This window comes from Fundulus heteroclitus, chromosome 23 (genome assembly GCF_011125445.2).
Source record: "Fundulus heteroclitus isolate FHET01 chromosome 23, MU-UCD_Fhet_4.1, whole genome shotgun sequence".
NCBI classification, from domain to species: Eukaryota; Metazoa; Chordata; class Actinopteri; order Cyprinodontiformes; family Fundulidae; genus Fundulus; species Fundulus heteroclitus.
In genome coordinates this window covers 15740395-15763212 of record NC_046383.1, presented here as the reverse complement: position 1 = coordinate 15763212, position 22818 = coordinate 15740395, and the positions used below count along the sequence as shown (strand labels likewise).

Genomic DNA, 22818 nt, shown 5'->3' with positions numbered 1-22818 from the left:
GCCTTAATTCGTTTAATGCACGGCGGGGAGCGATCAGCAGGTGGGACGGTTCACGGCCCTGACCGGACACACAGAACCACACAGACCCGTGAAGAATGAAGAATCTTTAAAGTCACCGTGTTTATCACAGTGACATTAGAGGAAGGGGACTGCGTCTGAATGACTGTGAAGCTTTTAGTGACGACGCCCTGCGCAGCCTGCAGGCGGATTAACCCACGCTGAGCCAGAGACATGATGTTAAACTCACTCAGACTGTAAACTTTCCCTTTTTAGACTACACACAAAAAGCTCCGGTTGTGTTATGGTTGGGCCGGCTTCCACTTCTCATTATCCTTCATTATGGTTTTTACATTTGGGACCACAGCTCCGCTGCTCACATTGTGCACGGCTCCACCAGAGCCTTGGAAGAGGCTCAAGCCAAGGAAGCTTTCATCTCTGATGCGGTTTATCGCAGCGTTTCAGCGATTGCAATCACTCTGTGTTGGTGTGAAGTGCATGCTCATTACAACCACGTCATCTTTACACCAGGACTAAAGCCTCAAGCTGAAGCAGTTTAGGAAGCAGATCCGTTCAGAAATTCTGTTGCATATCTGATTTCTTTTTTCACTTAGCGCTGCAGCAAATGTACGCCGATGATCAGCAAACCTCTGCTGCTAAAGCTCTTCTGGTCTCATAAATACCATGTAAGCTGCACATATGCCCCACAGCTACAGGATTCATGTCACAGCAATAATAACGTTACTTAAGCTCATGCAACAGTGTGCAGACTCTCTGTCTGCGCTCATGAAAATTAACTCCCCTCTACTTTAATTCTTCCAGGAACAAACTCATGCACCATAACAGAAAGAAGGCTAAGGTAGAGAGTAAAGTCTGCTGCAAACAAGGCTTTATTGTTCCACCAGTCACAGGAACCAGAACCAGCAATTTCCTGTGGAGGAAAATCTACAACAAAAATCTCCACACAGTAGTTTGGTAGACACCATTTCTCTCATACCTCAGCAGCCTTAGATGAGTAAAAATAGAAGCGGGCTGAACAGAACCAACCCATGTGCATCAAATATGCAGAATCTGCACTTTCTGGCCCAATTTAAAGGTACTTCCTGCTTTAGACTCCCTCCACTGCAGCTTTTCCCTGGGAGGTAAAATCAGGTCTAAAAGTTGTCACATGATTCAGTGATTTCTGTTTTTCTACTTCTGCTACAGATTCACTGTTTACTGCTTTACATGTTAATTAGTGGCATTAATTTGTAGATTTAATGAATTACTAAGTCACAGACTGTGTACAGAACTCTAAGCTCCAGATAAACGTGTTAAAAAGTGAATCAAAGCTGTGATGTCACAGCATCAGAAACACAGACATGCTTTATTTGTTCAGGTTTAAACCCTCAACACATTTTTACATAAACCAAAAAAAGAAACAGGAAGGCAGGAGACCTTTCAGGTTCTGTAGCAGTTTTTGTTTTACGCAAACAGAACCAGGCATGAATCTAAGCTTTTTCTGCCAAATTAGGACAAACTATTTTATTTGAAAACATAATTTCATTTAAGCAAAAGCGGAAACCTTTTCCACAGAAGGACATTTCCTCCTAATCACCACAGGTGTTTCCGATATGCTGCTGAATTATTGGGACAGTTTTTATGTTATTGTTGCAGCTGCCTTGTTAAAGTTGAATTTTCCCCAGAATTAAATATTAAAACCAGGTTGTAGGTCCAGAGCCAGAGGACTTCAGTGCTATTAGGCAAAAGTATTAGATAGAAACATGCTTGAATGAATGAGAATGACCACTTTCCCCCGTCTCCCTCGTTTCCTTCAGTCTGCTCGGGTTCTCTGCTCCTCATCCCTCCGCTTCTTCTCCTCCGTCTGCCTTCTGCTCAGACGTGTGTCTCGTCTCCTCTCTCCAGGTGCTGAGGATAACGGCTGCCTTCCTGCATCTGGTTGTCCCGACGCCTGCACGTGCTCAGACGGCGTGGTGCGATGCAGCAACAGAGGGCTGCACGCTCTCCCCAAAGGCATTCCCAAGGACACCACCGAGCTGTGAGTGCTCAGCACGCAGAAAAAGACGCTTAAACGTGGGCTAGGTGCAGAAAGCCGAGGCTGAAGCCATGTTAGCTGAGATCAGAAAACCAGAAAGTGCTGAAAACCAAAGCTCCACCAGTAATAATGAATTATTGCACTCAGAGGCATGGCCACAAACAGGAGGAGAGCTGTGTGGCGGTGAGATGGGCCAGGCTACAGGGTCAATAGCAGTGATTAGGTATCGATCAGGCTGAAGAAGACACTCCATCATACTGTCCACCTGACCTACTTATGACCTGAGGGAGAGGCAGGAGGCCACTGGATCATAAAATGCATGCAGCTCCCTGAGAGCTGCAGCGAAGCTCTGGTGTCTGATTACGCTCCGTGACGACTGGAAGGCCAACGCTGGCGGCGTCTCAACACAAAGTCAGTTTATTCAGAGTTTAGAAAGAGAGAAACCGCCAGATTACAGTCTGTGGGAGTCAGAGACGGCGACCCGAGGTCTGATGTGAGCAGCAGAGACCCGGCTGGGAGACTCCAGTCCAGCGCAGGAGGCTGTGAGCTGCAGCTGCTGCAGGTTTTACCGCCAGGAGGACCTGATTATCAGCCGCCAGGAGGAGCTGATTATCAGCCGCCAGGAGGGCGATTCCAGGCGCGTGACGTACAGATGAGCCCAAATCATCCGTAGCTGGATGAGGACGGTCTGAAGTGGATATTTTAACTTGACCAGCATGGTTTCCTCTGACTGGAGGCAACGTGAACATTTTGGAGCGGTCCAGACTTCTGATAGAGAGTCTGTGGAGGGAGCTCAAGATTAGGGTGATGGTAAGGAGGGCTTCCAGAGGAAATGTGCAGAAAGCTGCTCAGCAATTACAAGAAGAATTTGACTGTTATCATGAAAACAAAGATTTCTCCTCTGATTGTTTTTTATTTTATTAAACGTGAATAAAAACAGAAGATGGTATTTCTTTACATGGATTTTTATCTCATTAGCTGTCAGAGACAAACTTCTTGTGAATGGGTGAATCTGGCCTGAGGGGTGTGAATAGTTCTGCCTCTCCTCTCAGCATGAACCTCTGGCAGCGCTCTGCTGCAGGACGCGTCCTCTCTCTGATCCCTGCTGTTCCCTCTCAGGTACCTGGAGGGGAACCTGCTGTCATCGGTTCCCAGGGAGCTGGCCGGCCTGAAGCAGCTGTCTCTGGTGTACGTACCTGTCTGTGGCTGCAGAACGCGCCGCTTGCTGCTGTCTGACTCTGCAGAGCCGTCCTGAGCGTGTCTGTCTGTTCACAGGGACCTGAGCAACAACAGCATCAGCACGGTGGCGCCGCACACCTTCAGCAACATGACCCAGCTGGCCACTCTGTAAGTTCCCTCAGCCCCACATCTGGCCAGATGTGCTGCTGTGTGTCCATGTGAGGGGACTGAGTTTGTTTTGGAGCAGTTTGGGGTTTTAAAGCTGTTGGAACGGATATTTTCTGTCTCACTGTGCTTCTCCTTCGTCTTCTCTCTCCTGCCTCTTCCTCATTCCTGGACCTTTTATGCTACATTCTCATTTATTATTTGTTATTCTGCTCTGACCCAAATCTTTTCATTCTGCCGTGTCTCTTCTAAAGTGATGAACTCACTCATAAATGTTTTCTGATACGGTTTGTTCAGATTTTTGGGTTTTGTGTCAGACTCCATGGCAGCAGCTTCCTGGACGTTGCGTGTTTTTGACAGTTTGGATTATATTTAGTAAATACTTTAAGCTTTTTCCCATTGTGTCACATTACAACCACAGGGTTCTGTCTATTTATTGGGGTTTGATGCTAGAGACCAACTAAAAAAGCCGTCAATAAGCTGAGGAGTGGAAGGAAAGTTTAACATGATTTTACATTTCTTATATTTAGAAATAGAAAACAATAAAATGCATTTAGATTCAGCTTCTTTACTCCAAAGTCACCCTTCAGAGGCCACCTTATTGGAGACACTGACAGGTGGAGGAAGGTGCTCTGCTCAGGTGGCAGACGTACTGCAAGACAATGTAGATCAAAACATTTACCAGTGCTAGAATGGCCTAGTCAAAGTCCAGAACTAATTCCAGCTGAGAATCTGATGCTCTCCACTCTACAAACATCTGACTGTAGATGTTAAAAGCTGGTAGAGGACCTGCAGAGAAAGGAGGTTCTCCACAGTTCTGACTCAGAGGGGCTGCAGAAAAATGCACGCCACACTTTTCAGATTCAGATCAGTCACACTCTACTCTGAGTTGGTCTGTTTCATAAAATCCCAATAAAATACGGTAAGGTTGGTCCTCAGAGCGTCGGGAGGCTGCAGGAGGAGAGAAGAAGCTTTTGCTCACTTCCTCTAATCTGCTGCTTATTACATTTCTGGGCCATTTAAAGCTGCTGATGCTTCATCATCATGATGATTATCACAGTAATAAGAGCCAGCAATTGTTGACTTTATTAAACACAAGTCAGAAAACTGCTTCCATGAAGTCGATATGAAAATAATTTGATGCTGATTAGAAAGAAATGAGGAAATAATAACTTGTTTGAGTTTTTAGAACTGTCTGCATAGCTGATTGGTTATATTTACTAACTAAGCACCGTGTGTCTCTTCCAGCATCCTGAGCTACAACCAGATCCGCTGCATCCCGCTCCACGCCTTCGATGGGCTCAGATCTCTCCGCCTGCTGTGAGTAGCGCTCCCCGCCGTGTGTGGGGATGTCAGAGCGACGCGTTTTAATGTTAGGGCAGAGCAGAGCGGCCAGCGTTGTTGTTTTAGGTTAAAGGAGAAGAAACGCGCTCTCTGCATCTGCATGGATGGCCTCTCTCTGTCAGCCGGCGTTTCTTCCTCCATCCATCCTCTCCTCCTTTTCCTCGGCCTCCACCCAGGGTTAGGCGTGATGGATCGACCTTCAGCGCGGCTCTCTCTCGGCCATCCATCCGCCTGTCCGCCCTCCGTCTCAGAAAACCCACACGCCTGCTTAGACACAGCGTCCGTGTGGATATTCCTCTGTGACCAGCCCACACATCCACCCTCATGTACGCACAAGAGACAACGCCTGTAAACACACAACCCCCTGAAGAACGCGATGTCTGAGGCTCCACTGAGTCACTCCTCACCGTCTGAAACTCCTTTAATGAGCGTGTTTAAATTACGAGGGGGGGGGGGGGGCTTTTTACTGTGAAATACAGATTTTATGAGAATCTCTCCACAGAGAAGCAAAGACCAGAGAGAACAGGGTGTCCAGAGTGCGGCCCGCGGGTCATTTGTGGACCCTGGAATCATTTTCTGCGGCCAGCCGCCTCAATTTAACATTTGGCCGACTTTTACGATTTTTACTGAATAAATAAAATCTTCTTAAAATGTAAAATGTTATGTACGACTCACAGTATTCGTCTATTAATAATCTATTCCCTGTAATGATTTTATAAGGAATAGGACACCTGGACGCCCTAATCTGCTGTGGATTCATTCATCACACTTACGTTTTACCCAAATCCTGCGCCTGAGTCCATCTGAACCTTTTAAATCGACAAACATGCAGAGCCTCTTAACTTTTTAGATCTGCAATGATTTACACGTCCTTTTCCTGCAGGAATCTGATTGTCTCATTTAAAATAAGCGTGTTAAGGAGTTTTGGAAACCTCTGATTCAGAGCAAAGAAATCTTTTATTTCCATTTGTGCAATTTTGGTAATTTGCATGAATAATAACTGAGACTTACTGATAAGGAGATTTTATCACAGTATTTAGTTTTACTGTGATGTTGATCCAACAGTTCGTCCTGGCCTTCCATCTGCAGCAGCAACCAAACCTGAGCCACAGAGAAAATCTGCCAAAATATCTACAATCAGTCAAATTTTCTCATATATTCAGATTTATTGAACCAACTGTGGAAAAAATGGTTCCTAAAGTAAAAGCAATAACCTTAAACATTGAGATAAATCACAGTTTGGATCCTGATTTTCTACCGATTCCACCTGAAATGCTTCGGAAATGGATTTTAAGGAGGGTTAGTCTTAAAGCGAGAGGAGAAATTATCTCAACTATAATTCATAAATAGACTAACTGCTAAAGCTCTGGCTGGTCCTCCTGCAGGAAGGAGAACCTCCACCTCAGTCTCAGGTTATCCTGCAGCCTCCAACAGGTTCTCCTCCAGGATGGTCCTGGTTTATCTCCATTTATCTTCTTATCATCGCTGACCTGCTTCCCACAGCATGATGCTGTCGCCACCGTGCTTCGATGGAGAGATGTTTCTCTCAGGCAGTGTTAGATTACAACCGCTGCACCTTTCATGTTGGCCAAAGTTTGTTTTTGGTCTCATCTGATGGGAACAGCTTCTTCCACATAACTGATGTCCCTCATACATGAGCTGCTGGTCTCTGCAGCTCCTCCAGAGCCACCATGGTCCTCCTGCTTCTCTCCTGGTCCAGCCTGTCAGTCCAGGTGGACGTCCATGTCCTGGTAGGTCAGCAGGTGGTCCATCCTCTCTCCAGGTCCACATGATGATCAGAACTCTGGGAGGTTCTGTAGAACCTGACCTGCTGTAAACTGGACCAGAACCTCCTGGTTCCTTGGTCTCCATGATGCTGGTTGTTCTCTGAAGAACCTCTGGCCTCTGGTTGGTGGCTTCAGGGACTGAATATGTTCAGATTATTATAATTATTAATAATAATCTATATTATTCTTTTTAATAATAATTATAATATAAAGTTTAGAGTCTTGCATAGTTTTCCTTCCTCTTCATGGTTCCCTGCTGCTGCATCCATGGATGGCGTGGAGCTGATGTGCGTTAATGGCGGCGATGCTCGGCAGCGGTGGCTGTTAAGGCGTCCCTGGGTAATATGGAGGCAGAATAACGAGGTCAGCAGCCATTGTTGCTGCAGAGCAGCAGCGCTGCGTCTGGCCTCTGCAGACAGCTTTGTTTCTGACCTTTTCTCTGCGTATCGACTGTAGCTCTCATGAAGCGTTTCACCTTGGAGAAGTTTACTGGAGACTTTTTATTCTTTCATGCTCCCTTCCTTTCATTTTAGTTGATGTTGCCGTGGGGACTGATCCCTCGCTGCCCCCACATAGCAACTGGTTGCCAGGCAGTCATCACTGTCACTTCCTCATTACCCAGAACCCCCTGTGGGCGAGGCTTGTGTGTTGCTGTTAGACCGCCTCACACAAACACACGGATGCACAGAGACGCTTAAAGCCACACAGAGGAATGACCTTCATGGTCACATGACACGGCGTTCTCCTGTAGCGGCGCTCTGACGGCCGTCCCCACGGCCTCTGATGGCGGCTGGTTTCAGCAGGAGACCCTGAGACGCTCTGTCCTCAGAGACTAAACGTCCTGATAAAACATGGACACACACATGGACACATGAAGAATGGACACATGAAGAATGGACACATGAATGAAGATTTGAATAAACACGTGAAGAATGGACACATTAATGGACACATGAATGGACACGTGAATAGATGGATGAATGATGGAGGGATGATGGATGGTTAAATGAAAGACACATGAATGAACACATGAATGAACACATGAATGAACACATGAATGGACACGTGAATGGACACATGAATGAACATTTGAATGGACACATGAATGAACATTTGAATGAACACATGAATGGACACATGAATGAACACGTTAATGAACACATGAATGAACATGTTAATGAACTCATGAATGGACACGTGAATGAACACATGAATGGACACGTCAATGGACACGTGAATGGACACGTGAATGAACACATGAATGAACACGTGAAAGAACACATGAATGAACACGTGAAAGAACACATGAATAAACACGTGAATGAACACATGAATGGACACGTCAATGGACACGTCAATGAACACATGAGTGGACACGTCAATGAACATGTGAATGAACACATGAGTGGACACATGAATGGACATGTCAATGAACACATGAATGGACACGTGAAAGAACACATGAATGGATCCATGAATGAACACATGAATGGACACACGAATGGACCCATGAATGAACACATGAATGGACACATGAATGGACATGTGAATGAACACATGAATGGACACCTAAATGAACACATAAATGAACACATGAATGGACCTGTGAATGGATGGATGAATGATGGATGAATGATGGACACATGAATGAACACATGAATGAACACATGAATGGACAGCCACAGGAAGAAGGACATGGCGGCAGCCCTGGACTCGCTGCTCCTGGGGCTCCGGCGTTCAGAAACAAGCTCACTGGAGATTATATTTATATTTATATTTATATTCCTTTCAGACACAGAAACAAGCAATTAGCCAACAATGATTTATTTCCTCATAAATATTTAATTTATTTTAATTATGGATGAGCTGATTGTGTTTCTGCTGCATAAAACCACAAGTTTAAATAATTCAGATTGAAGCTTCACACGGTTGCTGCTTAGTCTGAATCTCTCTGTTGGTGGATATTCATCCCTCCATCATTCATCCATCCATCATTCATCCATCCATCCCTCTATCATTCATCCCTCCATCATTCATCCCTCTATCATCCATCATCCATCCCTCCATCCATCCATCATTCATCCATCATTCATCTATCCCTCCATCCATCTGTCTGTAGACCCATCCTCTCTCTGTCCACGTTCAGCAGCAGAGGTGGATCTGAGTCCAGCTCAGAGGTTCTGGTTCTGGACCAGCAGCTGGTTCTGGGTCTGATCTGTGGACGGTGACTCTGGCAGCTTCTAGTTGTTCCTGCTTTGTTTCATTTAAGCCACTTTTCTTTCTTCCTACGGGAAGTTTGGCTCAGACGGTGGAAACTTGGACACAGCAGAACCCGTTTCAGCAGAACCCGTTTTAGCAGAACCCGTTTCAGCAGAACCCGTTTCAGCAGAACCCGTTTCAGCAGAACCCACATGCACGCCGGGTTCTGGACGCATAAAGAGGCGAACTTAGAGCTTCTGGAGCAACTTTGACTTCTACCCAGTTGCAAACCGGTCAACTGGACCTAAAACCAGACGGTGGCAGAAAACCAGCCAGTTTAAGTGACCTGAGCTCCACCTGCTGGCTAGACACCAGCCAGCGGTACCAGAACCCTGCTGATGGGTCCGAACGGGAGCGAACCAAAGATCAATGTGGGTGTATTTGAGGCGGCGGATTTAATTAGAAGTATTAATTAATCCTCCACACTGGTTCCTGTAGAAATGTCTGGTACAGAACCAGGGATCCTGTCATTAATTACGGTCTACATGGGAACATGAGGAGGTCAGCTGTTCTCCATGCGCTGCAGGTGTGATTAATATTCTGCTTGTTTGCTGTTCTCAGGACTCTCCACGGTAACGAGCTTTCCTCCATCCCTGACGGAGCCTTCAGCCACCTCACCTCCCTGTCCCACCTGTAGGTGCAGCGTTCTGTAGTTCTGTGCTGAGGATCCGGGCTCTGCAGTAACGTCTCTTGTTCCCGTGCTCAGGGCCCTCGGCGCCAACCCGCTGTACTGTAACTGTGACCTGCGCTGGCTCTCTCAGTGGGTCAAGGCCGGCTTCAAAGAACCCGGTAACCAATCAATGGCTGATTAACGCACCTGTGCTGCTGATGTGGAGTAAGGTCTGACAGGTGTGTGGTTGTGAATTGAAGGCATCGCCCGCTGCGCTGGACCTCCAGACATGGCCGACCGACTGCTGCTCACCACGCCACTCAACAGGTTTCAGTGCAAAGGTGAGCTGACCAGCTTTCTCCGTCCTAAACTCCACATCAGGTTTTTATTCATCACAACTGTTCATTAAAGCTGTATTACAGCGCTGCGTTGAGGTTTTCACACCCCTATCACTGCTTTTCTCTCCTTACAACTACCAGCTACTTTAAGTGAGGACATTGTTGGACAGACGGAGGTGTCTTGCATTTATCTTGAGCCACTCAGGACACCGTACAGCCTCCTGTAGCTGCAGGACTTCTGGGGAACTTTTGGCCCGTTCTTCTCTTTAAAACACCTGAAACTCCATCAGATTGGATGGAGAACAAATGACAGCATCAGTTTTAGAGTCTTGCCACGGATTGTAGTTAGATTCAGGTCTGGACTTTGACTAGGCCATTCTAACACGTGCCTGCTGTGATCTAAACCATCCCATAGCACCTCTGGCTGCAGGTTCAGGTTCTCCTGCAGGAAGGTGGACCTCCACCTCAGTCTCAGGTTCTCCTGCAGCCTCTAGCTTCCCACAGCATGATGCTGCCTCCACCGTGCCTCCCTGTGCAGTCGATGTGTTTGGGCTCAGTTAGTCCTCCTCCCACAGTGTCTGCATTTAGGCCAGATAGTCCAGAGGAGTGTCTCCTGCATGGCTGCTGACAAACCGCTTAGAAATGAGGACTTTCTTCTTGTCACTGCCACATGCAGCCCAGACTTATAGAGGGTAGGACTAATAGTTCTGTGGACAGATTGTCCCACCTGAGCTGTGCAGCTCTGCAGCTCCCCCAGTCCGGATTAACGCTCACCCTGACCAGCCTGTCACTTCACTGGTTACTCTAATCAATTATATAAAAATCAAATGTCCTGAATTACACCCACATGGACTCGGTTGAGGCGGCTAAATTCAAATGCTTGTCACATTTTTCAGATTCTTTATTTGTTAAAATGTTAAAAAGCTTAAAAGGCCTGGCAGTAAAATGCTAATAAAGTGAGTTTTGCTTTGGGCTGCAGTCAGAGGCAGCGTCTGTGCTGCAGGTTCTGGGTGAGACGAGCAGCTCGGTCAGTAACACATCATCTCATGTCAGCAGAGATGAGAGGAAGCAGACCTCTGGCATTACATGCCTCAGTGCTCCTCAGCTATCCAGGCAGATGGAAAAGAGCTCCATGCAGAGTGTTTCCCTTTCATTCTTATTGATATTTTCACCACATGCACATAAACAGCAGACGGACACATCAGCAGGAGGAGCCACCGCTTACTGCTCCTTCTTCAGATCTTCCCCCCTCTGGGTCACTGTCTCCATGATGAAGATGCCTCCTCATCTCCATGACCCACTGCTGCTCCCTGTTTGCCTCGTTACAGAGAAAGATACCTGATCGTGTTATATTTTTATTTCTGAAATGAGGACTATACAGAGAACAATGGCCCCTCTGGGTCCGTGTGCCACTAGATCTTAGAACCTTTCCAGGATTGAGGAGGAGGAGAACGTTGTGACGCGGGTTTATTTGGTGAAAATCAGCTCATAAAGCAGGTTGTCAGCAGATGTCTAGATGTTCCTCACGTCAGATCTTTCTCTTTGTGCTTCCACACACCTTTCTCCTTAAAGCAAATCACATTTATGGCTCTCCTAAGCACCGTGTTCTTCTGTGAGGCCTTTAGTGCAACACTTTCTATCAGCTGAAGAGAAGGAGAGCTTTTAGCACAGTGTGACTCAAAATAAATGTCTGCCTTGGAAACTTCCCTTCGCCGTCCTTCTGTCTCCCTGAGATCTCCTCCCATTGCACCCCTCATCCTCCTCACTTTCTGTGCCTCTCGCATGGTGAACAGGTCCTGTGGACATCAGCCTGATGTCAAAGTGCGCCCCCTGCTTGGCAGCACCATGCAGGAACAACGGCACCTGCGTCTCCAATGCTGCAGGATCCTACCACTGCACCTGTCCGTATGGATTCAAGGTGAGTCCGGAGACGCAGCGGGAAGAACATGCATTACTTTCTGATAAACCGCTTCTCTCACCAGCACACCATCCTCTGTGGTGCAATTATTAAAGTCCACTAACTGAGAAGGCAGAGCTATTGGTAGTTTGGGTTAGCAGTTTTTACTCATCCTTCTGCAGGAAACCTTAAAGGAGCCCAAACGGAAAAGCATAAACACACTATAAATAATGAACATCAAAATGTGAGCAGAGGTGGGTACAGTCGCTACCACTACTTCAATATAGTTTTATTCAGCTACAAATAAAAAGCATTCATCCAAAAATGACTCGACTAAGGGGACCTTGTGTTCTGTGCACTGATTAATCTGATTTATTTTGTGAAAATTATGTAATTATACAGACAAAATATTACTTTATGGTCAGGTTCTGGCACTTATAATAATAATAATAATAATAATAATAATAATAATAATAATAATAATAATAATAATAATAATAATAATAATAATAATAATAATAAAGATGATGAGTGTAAATAAATCACATAATTAAAAGTAGCAAACTCACATGGTTCACAAACAGACAGGGGGGCATTTTTTGTAATTTTCTTTTGTCCAGAACATCCTGGTGGTAATGCAGTTAAATCACTGATCTATATAATACACTGAAAAACTGAAGTCACTGGCTGCCATCTTGATTTTTAATAATCCAGGTTCCAAATTACTAATGAAACTAATCTATGCATAAAACAGTGATTTTTTTGGCCTTTCAAAATAAAATAGATGAGCATCTACATACAGTATGAGTCTCACTCCTTTACAGAGGGAGATTGAAAAGAAATCTGGATTAAAATTTCTAGTTGGCCTCCAGTGATCCATAAGTGATTAATATGAGCTTTCAAAATAAAGCCTCCCATTACTCTTCAAAATAACTAATGTAATCCACATTACTAATGTAACTAAAACTGTAATGAAACAAGATGTTGTTGGGTTTTCTATATAAAGCTCAGAAAAACTAATCAGAATAAAACATTTTCATCCCAGGTTCCCTGATGGCTTTAATGACCACAGATGATCTACGTTGGCTATAATCATCATTTCCTCAGGAATCTTTCTAGTTGTTTAAAATTATAAATGCTTGTTTTTGCTCTGCAGGCCTTCATCAAACAGACCATCTGTCACCACACTCAGGTTTTTAGTGTGTTTTACTGGTTTTAGAAATGATGTGCAAACACTTGTAAAGATGCGTTTAAAATGTTTAGTTTTGCAGCGTGAAGAAGACAACAGTTCATGGGTTTTGTTAAATGTTGTTTTTCACTCCAACAAGCTACACTCTGGTCCCGGTAGACTCACATTTTCCAGACTAAATTCTTATCTCTATATATATCTTCTGTGATACTCCAGCGAACATTTTATTTTAGCTCTGTCACTGATTTATTGCCCTCATTAATCTTTCTGATTAGGTTTATCAGCTCCACCATCCTCTGTTGTGCTTTTTGGAAGGACTCCCACAACACTTTATCAAAAGTGAAACATATATAAGCTTTTCTGGAAGCTGTTAAACTCTAAACCCAGACAACGTTGGTGTCATGTTCTCCTTGTTTTCCCCGGTACCAGCTGTACCCGACCTTCTGGGTTAGCTTCTGGTTCTGCTTTGTCTCAAAGCTCCTGAATGCGTTCCAGAAGAGATGAACGCTGTAAATAAAATTTAGTTTTGCTTAAATCTGTAATTTGTGTGAAAGGTGTCCGCATTACGCTCTTTACCAGACATTGCTCACCAGCCTTGCATGAATAATGTAACTACCTGCTCATTGAAGCAGAAATGATCGCTGCAGCAATGACTCATTAAACAATACAAATGATCAGATTTTGTAATAAATTAACTCCTGCAGTGGTGAAAACACATAGTTAGGATCCAAACATTAAAGAACAGCTTCACTACAAAGATGTGTGAACGATAAATGCTTTCGGAGCAGCTGACGGCTGCCAGTTCAGCTCCCCCAGTAAAAATCTTTAGTGTCTGTGTGCTGACACTGACGTCTATGGCGTCCAACATTATTCATCCTCCTTAAACCGATGATGATGGTGGTGATTATTATTATTTTTATCAACAAGCCTATATTATTGGCCCAACGTCACCCATGTTGCTGCCGTAGATACACCAGACCTAGCATTAGCTAAAATAGGCCTGTTACGGATTTAGAGGTGAGAACAGCAAGCCTACACTGATTCAACTCTTCAGTTCATGCATATGGCTATTTATTGACTTTTATCAATCAAAATGTTAACTTTCATTTGATAAAATGTGATGCAATCAACTAATCATAAAGAATATGATTAATTCAATTTTTTCTTAACATGTTCCACATATTTTAAGATATATAATTAACAAAAAAATTGTTTTTTCATCAAAATAACTCTATAAAAATGTGAACGAGAGCTCTAGTTATTATCTAAATAATATTGCTGTCAGTGACTGAATGTGTCCATGGTGTAGCAGAAACGTTGCTGCCCACTGGTGGCCTTTATTTATTCATTAGTAGCTTATTCATTAGTAGCTTACTCATTAGTGCGCGTGTTTCTGTCCGCAGAGACGTTAATAAAAACACAGATAAAGAGCAGCAAAGTACAAGAGACTGATGAGAATCTGAAGGGAGGACAAAATGTGGAAAGTAAAGAGCAAAATCTGCAGGAATGGGGATGTGGGGAGTGTTTAAGGAGAGAAGGAGGGTTGGAGAGAAAAAAGTGTAAAATACAACCAGGGAGAAGGAGAGAGCCAAGATTGATGGCGACTGAAAGAATAAATGTCCTTTTGCCTCCGAGGAGATGGGTGTGCTGAAGGTTTCCAATTAAACCTGTAGCTGCAGGGGAGGCAGGGCTGAGTTTGTGTGAAGCAGCATCACAGCGTCTCAGAGTGAAGGAGCGTCTCAGGCGAAATGATCATTTTAACAATAAAAATCTTCTTTACAGCCCTTTAAAGGGTCCTATTAACCAAATGTCTTATTTTCACCTGTGGAGTGGAAGATTCTGCTCCTCAGATAAAACCTTAGACCTGCAGGTGTCCTTTCAAAATGTTCTCATTGAACCAATGGTCTAGTCCAAGTCTCTGCAACCGTTACAAACCGGAGACGTCTCTCCACTCAGTCCAGCTGAAGAAAACTACTTTAGAGCCGCTAATATTATAAGATCTTTGATCTTTTCCAGGAAAACATCTGTTAGAGGATTTTTTGTTTTTTTAAGAATTACTGCTTTATTTTAATTGTTTGTTTTTTGGGTTTTTGCACAGAAAATGATGGATATATTCTAATCTGTGGGACGTTGATATTTGTGGGAAATGGTGATGAGCTTTTACCCATGTTGATGTAACCGGACTGAACTTGGCCGTCTGTTTGTTCAGCTCGGTCCAGATAGAAGTGGCCTTGTTTTCGTCTTTCCCTCTTTGTCCTAGTATAATACCTCTGCGTTGTGTTTTAATGATAGCCAAGAGACGGAAGATGTTGAATGATGCGTTTAATCTGCGTGGAACAGGATATGTACTGGTCACATATAGGCTCTTCACAGCAGCAACAGCACCTCCACGAGGAACAGCATTAGCAATTAGCATCAAACTAGCTGTTATTTCCAAACATATTTAGTTTAGCACAGTGTTATAACGATAATAAAATGCACGTAGTACTTCATTTGCCATAAATACATCCAGCCAGGGATCATGCATTTGACAATGGCTCATATACACCATACTTTACCACTGTGCTAACAGCGAAGGACTCACCTCGTGCCCGTCCTGCATATAATGGCAACGAGGTAGCTGTGCACACTGCACTTATCGTAGCCGACCACCAATAGAGGGCGCTGTTTCCCCATAATATAGTGAGCCGAATGAAAAATAATGACAAGTGGAATCATAACTAATTAAACCTGTTACACTGACATGTTGTCAGAGAGACGGTCGGAGACTGGTGCTGACACCTGGTGGTCGTCAGGGGGAACAACAAGTAGAGCTGGGTGTCGTCAGCATAGCATTGGTTTCTACCTCATTGGTTATCAGGATCTAAACAAAGACTGTAAGAGATGCAAAGAGAGCAGAAAAAGAAATCCTTGATAAAACATCCGGGGTAAAGCAGACGGGACGTGGAAAATGTGCTACTTCCAGTTCATGAAGTCCTTCCCTCTGCCCTGTCCTGTTCCTCAGGGTCAAGACTGTGAGATAGCGATGAACGCCTGCATCAGCTTCCCCTGCCATAACGGAGGAACCTGCCACATTCAGCCCGGACACGAGGACCACTTCAGGTAGGATATGAGCTAATAGTTTAAACAAATGTATAACTGGGCTGTAGTTAGTCTCTGTAGCACATTTCATGTAATTTATCCTAACATTCCAAAAACATTTCTTACATCATATATCTGAAGTGTAGATAACAGCTTCTCCTTACCTACATCCTCTCAGACAACTAATTATTTCCCCAACAATAGTGAGTTGTCAATGTTTAAATGTGCAGTAAATCTTAATAAATAAGCAGCATGGAGGACCTAATACTGTACTTTGAGTAAGATGGTGACACCAATAAAATTACGTTTTATTCAATGTTACATGAGTAGTTGTCCATTTCATCATTGAAATGAGAACATATTAATATACTATTGGGATATACTAGTATGACTATTAAAGAACAGTAGATTAAACTTTAAGATATGTAAAGGCCTATATTAAAGTAATTTTGCGACCACATCAACAGATTAAATAATTGCTTTCTTTTTTGGTGTACCAAATTACCCTCGTAATTATGAAATATTTTATGGGCTAAGCTCCTGATGATGAGAATGTCTAGCTCCTCCTCTGGTTTTACTAATTTGCTAATGGACAGTGTGGAAATCTATGTATAATAAAAACAATGTAAATAGTGTTTCTCTGTTTTATTTGTCTTTATCCTAATTCTAGAAGTAAAATAGTCCAATAAACAGCACTATTATTTTGTGGAATCCTAATTATGCTATTATAAATAAGCAAAAGTCTAAACAAAAGATAGCAGTTGTTTAGGCGGCATCTAGTGTTCTTATACTGTATATCATGTTAAAGAAATTACACCTGATATTTATACCTGAACTGCCTCAAAGGGTCGACAATAAATGAAAGCAACAATAACAATGAAATATTGGTAAAAGGGAAACCCTCACCTTTTCTTTTTCAGGCGGCTGTGGTGAAGAATCTGAATATTTAATAGCCTTCAGTCTTTACTTTTCCATCCGCCACCCCCTGCCTGGCACAGAATATTTAGTTTTATGAAAGAGGTTTTTGTTGATAAAATGTGTTGTACTTCAGAATTAAATGCCAATTTGAGATGCTAACGTTGGTTACTTACATTTCTTAAGTTCAACAAATCAAAACTCTCTCCTGCTTCTGTTCAGAACAGCAGCAGCAGTAACGCTGTATTGTAAATTACAATAAATATTACAACATTAATTTCATCAAATTATTGGTAGGGACAATTAGGTTGGTCCAAAATTTAGGTAGGGACATGTCCCTATGCAAACCTACGCCCATGTGTGAAAACATTGAGTAATAAAGTGAGAACTTTGAGTGAAGTTTTGGTCCTCACTTCCTTTTGGGTTTGGACTGCAGTGTCGTTTTTGATTAGGGTTGAGAATGAATGGAAGCCAAGGTAAGGCCCTCACTTTGTATCTAAAACATGGATGTGTGTGTGTGTGTGTGTGTGTAGCTGTGTGTGTCCAACAGGCTTTGAGGGCCAGCGCTGTGAGATAAACCCCGACGACTGTGAAGACAACGATTGTGAGAACAACTCCACCTGCATCGATGGGGTCAACAACTACACCTGCGTCTGTCCTCCCAACTACACAGGTACACACACACACTCACAGGTACACACACACACAGGTACACACTCACAGGTACACACACACACACACACAGGTACACACTCACAGGTACACACACACACACAGGTACACACTCACAGGTACACACACACACTCACAGGTACACACACACACAGGTACACACAGTTCAGTTCAACATAAACTGTTTCAGTGAGATTTCTTCCAAACATCCGTCTGAAACGGGTCAGATCCATTCGCTACCTTCAGTCCATTGCTATAAGCTAATTCAGTAAATTATTAGATACCAGTTTGCTTTCTGCACCAGTGTTCCTGAAACCCTCGGCACTCTTCCCTCAAAGGCCACAAGAATCGCTGCCTCCTGACGCACACACACACTTTAAATCTCTTTTCCACTGTAGTGGGTGGTGAGTCAGTAATAGACAGCCTCTCCACGGCGCGCTGTAACTGTTCCTTCAGGAGGTTTAAAGTTCAATCACACACCGGAGAGAGAGGAGCGGGACGGCAGCCAAATTACAGAGAGGAACTTTGTGCTGAAGGGGAAACGTTAAAGCAGACGGAGCAAAGAAAGGCAGAGAAGGCGCCGTTAACGGCCACGAGCGGTGAGAGGCAGAACCCGGCTGGAACCGCCCAGCAAGCAGAAATCAAAGTGCTGACTGGGAAATCCTCTGAATGCCACATCCAGACATCAGGTCCCCCGCTGACCGTGGAGCCCACCCGGGTGGGACGGCCCACTGGTGAGACGGCCCACTGGTGGGACGGCCCAGTGGTGGGACGGCCCAGTGGTGAGACGGCCCACTGGTGGGACGGCCCAGTGGTGGGACGGCCCAGTGGTGAGACGGCCCACTGGTGGGACGGCCCACTGGTGGGACGGCCCACTGGTGAGACGGCCCACTGGTGGGACGGCCCACTGGTGGGACGGCCCAGTGGTGGGACGGCCCACTGGTGGGACGGCCCAGTGGTGGGACGGCCCACTGGTGGGACGGCCCACTGGTGGGACGGCCCACTGGTGGCCCTCCACGCTCCGCATCCAGCACCGTTTCGTCATATTCAGACTGCAGAGATCTTCCAGGTCTTCCTGCATCAGACGCTAGAGCCTGGCAGACGTTTTCATGCACAGTCAACTTTGGCCAGGGTCTGGAGACGTTTAGGAGGAACTAAGTGAGGGATTTTCAAGACTTCCTGCCTTCCATCATTATCTAAAAGCTAAACATCAGGTCGAGATTTTCACTCTGATTTATTTTGATATGATGCTGTTCTTCTTGGATTTGTCTCATCAGAAATCAAATGCTTGTCCAACTGTGATAGTTTTGGATTTCAAGTTATTGCCTGAACCCACGGATAAATGGACATTTATTCAACATGCAAAAAGTTTTTTTGTCTTAAACTGGTTCCTAAACTGGGTCTAGTTAAGATGCCAGAAAAGCACTGAGAACACGCCCGGATCTGACAAGTCTTAATTCAGGGGTGTGAAACTCATTTAGGTTTAGGGGCCGCATTCAGCTTAATCTGATCTCAAGAGGGCCACACGAGTAAACTCATTGCAAGATTAAATAGAACTAATAAATGTGGACTTGTTGTTGATTTTTATATTAAATGAATTTCACTTTTACACAATATATTATGAATAACCATAGCGTTTTTAAGAAAAGTATGTGCAATTTCAACAATACTTTTAGTCAGTTAAACATTTACTTGTGCATTATGCATAAGAACTGATCACAGTGATTGTACAATGTTGAAAAACATTTATTCACATTTTTTTGGAACTTAAAAACACTGTCCTGCATGACAAAATACACAATACAGATAAAAATTAAGAAATTATTTAAAATCAATTTTCCACATCTGAAGCTCAGTGCTACCATCTGCTGATTAAAACACAGCGCCCCTCGTGGACAATATAGGAACTGCAGATTTTCAATTAAACGAAGTACATGTTTTTTTCAATAATTGTTTTATCATTCTCTTCCTTTTATCTCCACTTTCTTTCACCTTTTCTTTCTTCTTCTTGTTCTTCCTTTCCTCTCCTACTTACCCATTGTAGTGTCCATATCATTTGAGATATTCCCCGCATGAATCATAATAAAACTAATCACAATCATAAATGAAAGTCAAATCTGATTAGCTATTTTTGGCATTAAGACAACAGACAGGACACTAAAAAAATTTTTTTTTCAATAATGATAATGCATTTAGCCACCGGGCTGGACTAAATTGTTCGGCGGGCCGGAACCAGCCCGCGGGCCGTATGTTTGACACCCCTGTCTTAATGTTTTAGATTTAAGTTTTCCCAGAGCAGACGGCTGCACAAAACCTACACATCTGATTCTGGAAAAGTCAGGAAGTTTAAAAACATTTTTAGGACCCTACCTTCCTCCAACCTTAAACTGACAGGATGAGCCAAAGTCAGAGGTAATGGTGAGGTGGAAGGAAAATTATTCACGGTTTTCACATGTTTGTCCTAATAATCTGAAAAGTGTGACGTTTGTGTTGACTTTTGCTCAGTTCTCCATCCAATCTGACCGAGTTTGACCTTCACTCTGTAGACGTTTAAAGCTGGCAGAACCCAGAAGACCTGCAGTACATGAGGTTCTGCAGAGTTCTGATTCAGGGAGGCTGGATTCAAAAGCACAACCTGTTTTTTTTATACTGAAGACATGCATCTTCAAAATAAAATCCCAATAAAATTCACTGAGATGTGTAGCTTTACATTTGAGGTGTATGAATAGTTTTGGACTGCTCTGCAATAAATTCACTGATTTCTCTTGAAAATAATACTTTTCAATTTATTTGGTGTGAAATTAACTTTAAATTATTTTCAGCCGTTTCAATGTCAGATTACGTTGCTGGAATAAAAGATGAATTGATATTTTAGGAGGACTAATAATATGGATGGTGCTGCATATTTCTAAAAGGTGCATATTATTTGTGATTTGATTCATTTTCTGAGTTTATCAGATTCAAAAATTATGTTTTATTAAATGTTTTGCATTGAATAAAAACAGGACTGTAATTTTCCTTGGAAACTTCCCAACATGGTGGTCAGAGGTGCAGAAAGCGGCTTCCAGCCTGAGGAGGACACTCTGTCCTCTGAGACATCGTCTAAATCTGTAAATCTGTTAAAGAGTAAACTTCACCGTGTCTCTGTCTGCAGGCGACCTGTGTGACGAGGTGGTCGACCCGTGTCTCGCTGGTGTCGACCCGTGTCAGCACGACTCCAAGTGCGTGCGAGTTGGCCGCGGTTACAGGTGAGGTTGGCACCTGCACAGGTGAGGTTGGGTGACATCACAGAGGAAGAGGCTGGAGCAGTGAAGTCAAACGGTTCAGACTGCCAGTCACAAGTTTACATACGCTCCTCATCAGCAGCAGTTTCTTCCTAAGATTTAAACTTTAGTCATTTATTTAAAGCTGAGTTTGTCCAGCTGTGATTTTAAGAACAAGAACTGGGTTTTATTTTATCGTTGGTTCCCTCTGGTTTAGAAAGGGTCAATATTATGCATACGGACTTAGTTCTGCTAGAACTTCAGCAGCTTCTCAGTCCAAGTTGATGTTGAACTGGTTCCATGGAGGACACCTGGTGGTCCAGCCGGGCTCATTTCGCCTCATGAAGCGGTACTTTGGGTCAGATGGAGTGACCCGACCCAGAGCCTGCAGAGATCCGGGTCTGGACCAGAGAAAGTTCACGATAAGCTCAAATTTCAGAGAAATCTTCCTGTTTTCTTGTCCACTGATGCTAGTTCTGGTGTAACGGATCCTTTCCACCTTTTAGAGGAAAATGGACCAAACCTCTCCTCTCTGCGTTCAGTAGAACCTGCGACCCGACCCGCTAAGATCCGGTCCGTGTCTGCTCCCCCTGCAGGTGCGACTGCCTGCCCGGCTACGTGGGCCGACACTGTGAGCAGGACTACAACGACTGCCTGGAGAACAAGTGCCAGCACGGCGCCGAGTGCGTGGACGCCGTCAACGGCTACACCTGCGTCTGCAAAGAGGGCTTCAGGTGAGAGAGGTGCCAGCAGCCGGCACCAGGCCCTTTACCTGTAGATCTAGAGCCAGTAGCCGTTACCTGTAGATCTAGAGCCAGTAGCCGTTACCTGTAGATCTAGAGCCTGTAACCTTTACCTGTAGATCTAGAGCCTGTAACCTTTACCTGTAGATCTAGAGCCGGTAGCCTTTACCCGTAGATCTAGAGCGGGTAGCCTTTACCTGTAGATCTAGAGCCTGTAGATCTAGAGCCAGTAGCCTTTACCTGTAGATCTAGAGCCAGGCGCCTTTACCTGTAGATCTAGAGCCAGTAGCCTTTACCTGTAGATCTAGAGCCAGTAGCCTTTACATGTAGATCTAGAGCCAGTAGCCTTTACATGTAGATCTAGAACCAGTAGCCTTTAGCTGTAGATCTAGAGCCGGTAGCCTTTACCTGTAGATCTAGAGCCGGTAGCCTTTAGCTGTAGATCTAGAGCCGGTAGCCTTTAGCTGTAGATCTAGAGCCGGTAGCCTTTACCTGTAGATCTAGAGCCAGTAGCATTTACCTGTGTATCTAGAACCAGTAGCCTTTACATGTAGATCTAGTGCCAGGCGCCTTTATCTGTCGATCTAGAGCCAGTAGCATTTACCTGTAGATCTAGAACCAGTAGCCTTTAGCTGTAGATCTAGAACCAGTAGCCTTTACCTGTAGATCTAGAGCCAGTAGCATTTACCTGTAGATCTAGAGCCAGTAGCCTTTAGCTGTAGATCTAGAACCAGTAGCCTTTACCTGTAGATCTAGAGCCAGTAGCCGTTACCTGTAGATCTAGAACCAGTAGCCTTTACCTGTAGATCTAGAGCCAGTAGCCTTTACCCGTAGATCTAGAGCCAGTAGCCTTTACCCGTAGATCTAGAGCCAGTAGCCTTTACCCGTAGATCTAGAGCCAGTAGCCTTTACCCGTAGATCTAGAGCCAGTAGACTTTACCGGTAGATCTAGAGCCAGGCGCCTTTACCTGTAGATCTAGAGCCAGTAGCCTTTACATGTAGATCTAGAGCCAGTAGCCTTTACATGTAGATCTAGAACCAGTAGCCTTTAGCTGTAGATCTAGAGCCGGTAGCCTTTAGCTGTAGATCTAGAGCCGGTAGCCTTTACCCGTAGATCTAGAGCCAGTAGCCTTTACCCGTAGATCTAGAGCCAGTAGCCTTTACCCGTAGATCTAGAGCCAGTAGACTTTACCGGTAGATCTAGAGCCAGGCGCCTTTACCTGTAGATCTAGAGCCAGTAGCCTTTACATGTAGATCTAGAGCCAGTAGCCTTTACATGTAGATCTAGAGCCAGTAGCCTTTACATGTAGATCTAGAACCGGTAGCCTTTAGCTGTAGATCTAG

At 44.3% G+C, this 22818-nt stretch overlaps 1 protein-coding gene across 2 annotated transcripts in view; it reads left to right on the top strand.

Annotated features, from left to right (window-relative positions):
• slit3 (slit homolog 3 (Drosophila)) overlaps positions 1-22818 on the top strand; it is a 259249-nt gene that overhangs the window by 220807 nt on the left and 15624 nt on the right. For both annotated transcript variants that reach the window (XM_036127409.1, XM_036127410.1), the window contains exons 20-31: positions 1903-2035; positions 3152-3220; positions 3308-3379; positions 4625-4696; positions 9328-9399; positions 9473-9555; positions 9637-9717; positions 11508-11632; positions 15805-15902; positions 17330-17469; positions 20623-20716; positions 21328-21465. In XM_036127409.1, the coding sequence (XP_035983302.1) occupies positions 1903-2035; positions 3152-3220; positions 3308-3379; positions 4625-4696; positions 9328-9399; positions 9473-9555; positions 9637-9717; positions 11508-11632; positions 15805-15902; positions 17330-17469; positions 20623-20716; positions 21328-21465 (1177 nt within the window). The remainder of the gene's footprint in view (positions 1-1902; positions 2036-3151; positions 3221-3307; positions 3380-4624; positions 4697-9327; positions 9400-9472; positions 9556-9636; positions 9718-11507; positions 11633-15804; positions 15903-17329; positions 17470-20622; positions 20717-21327; positions 21466-22818) is intronic.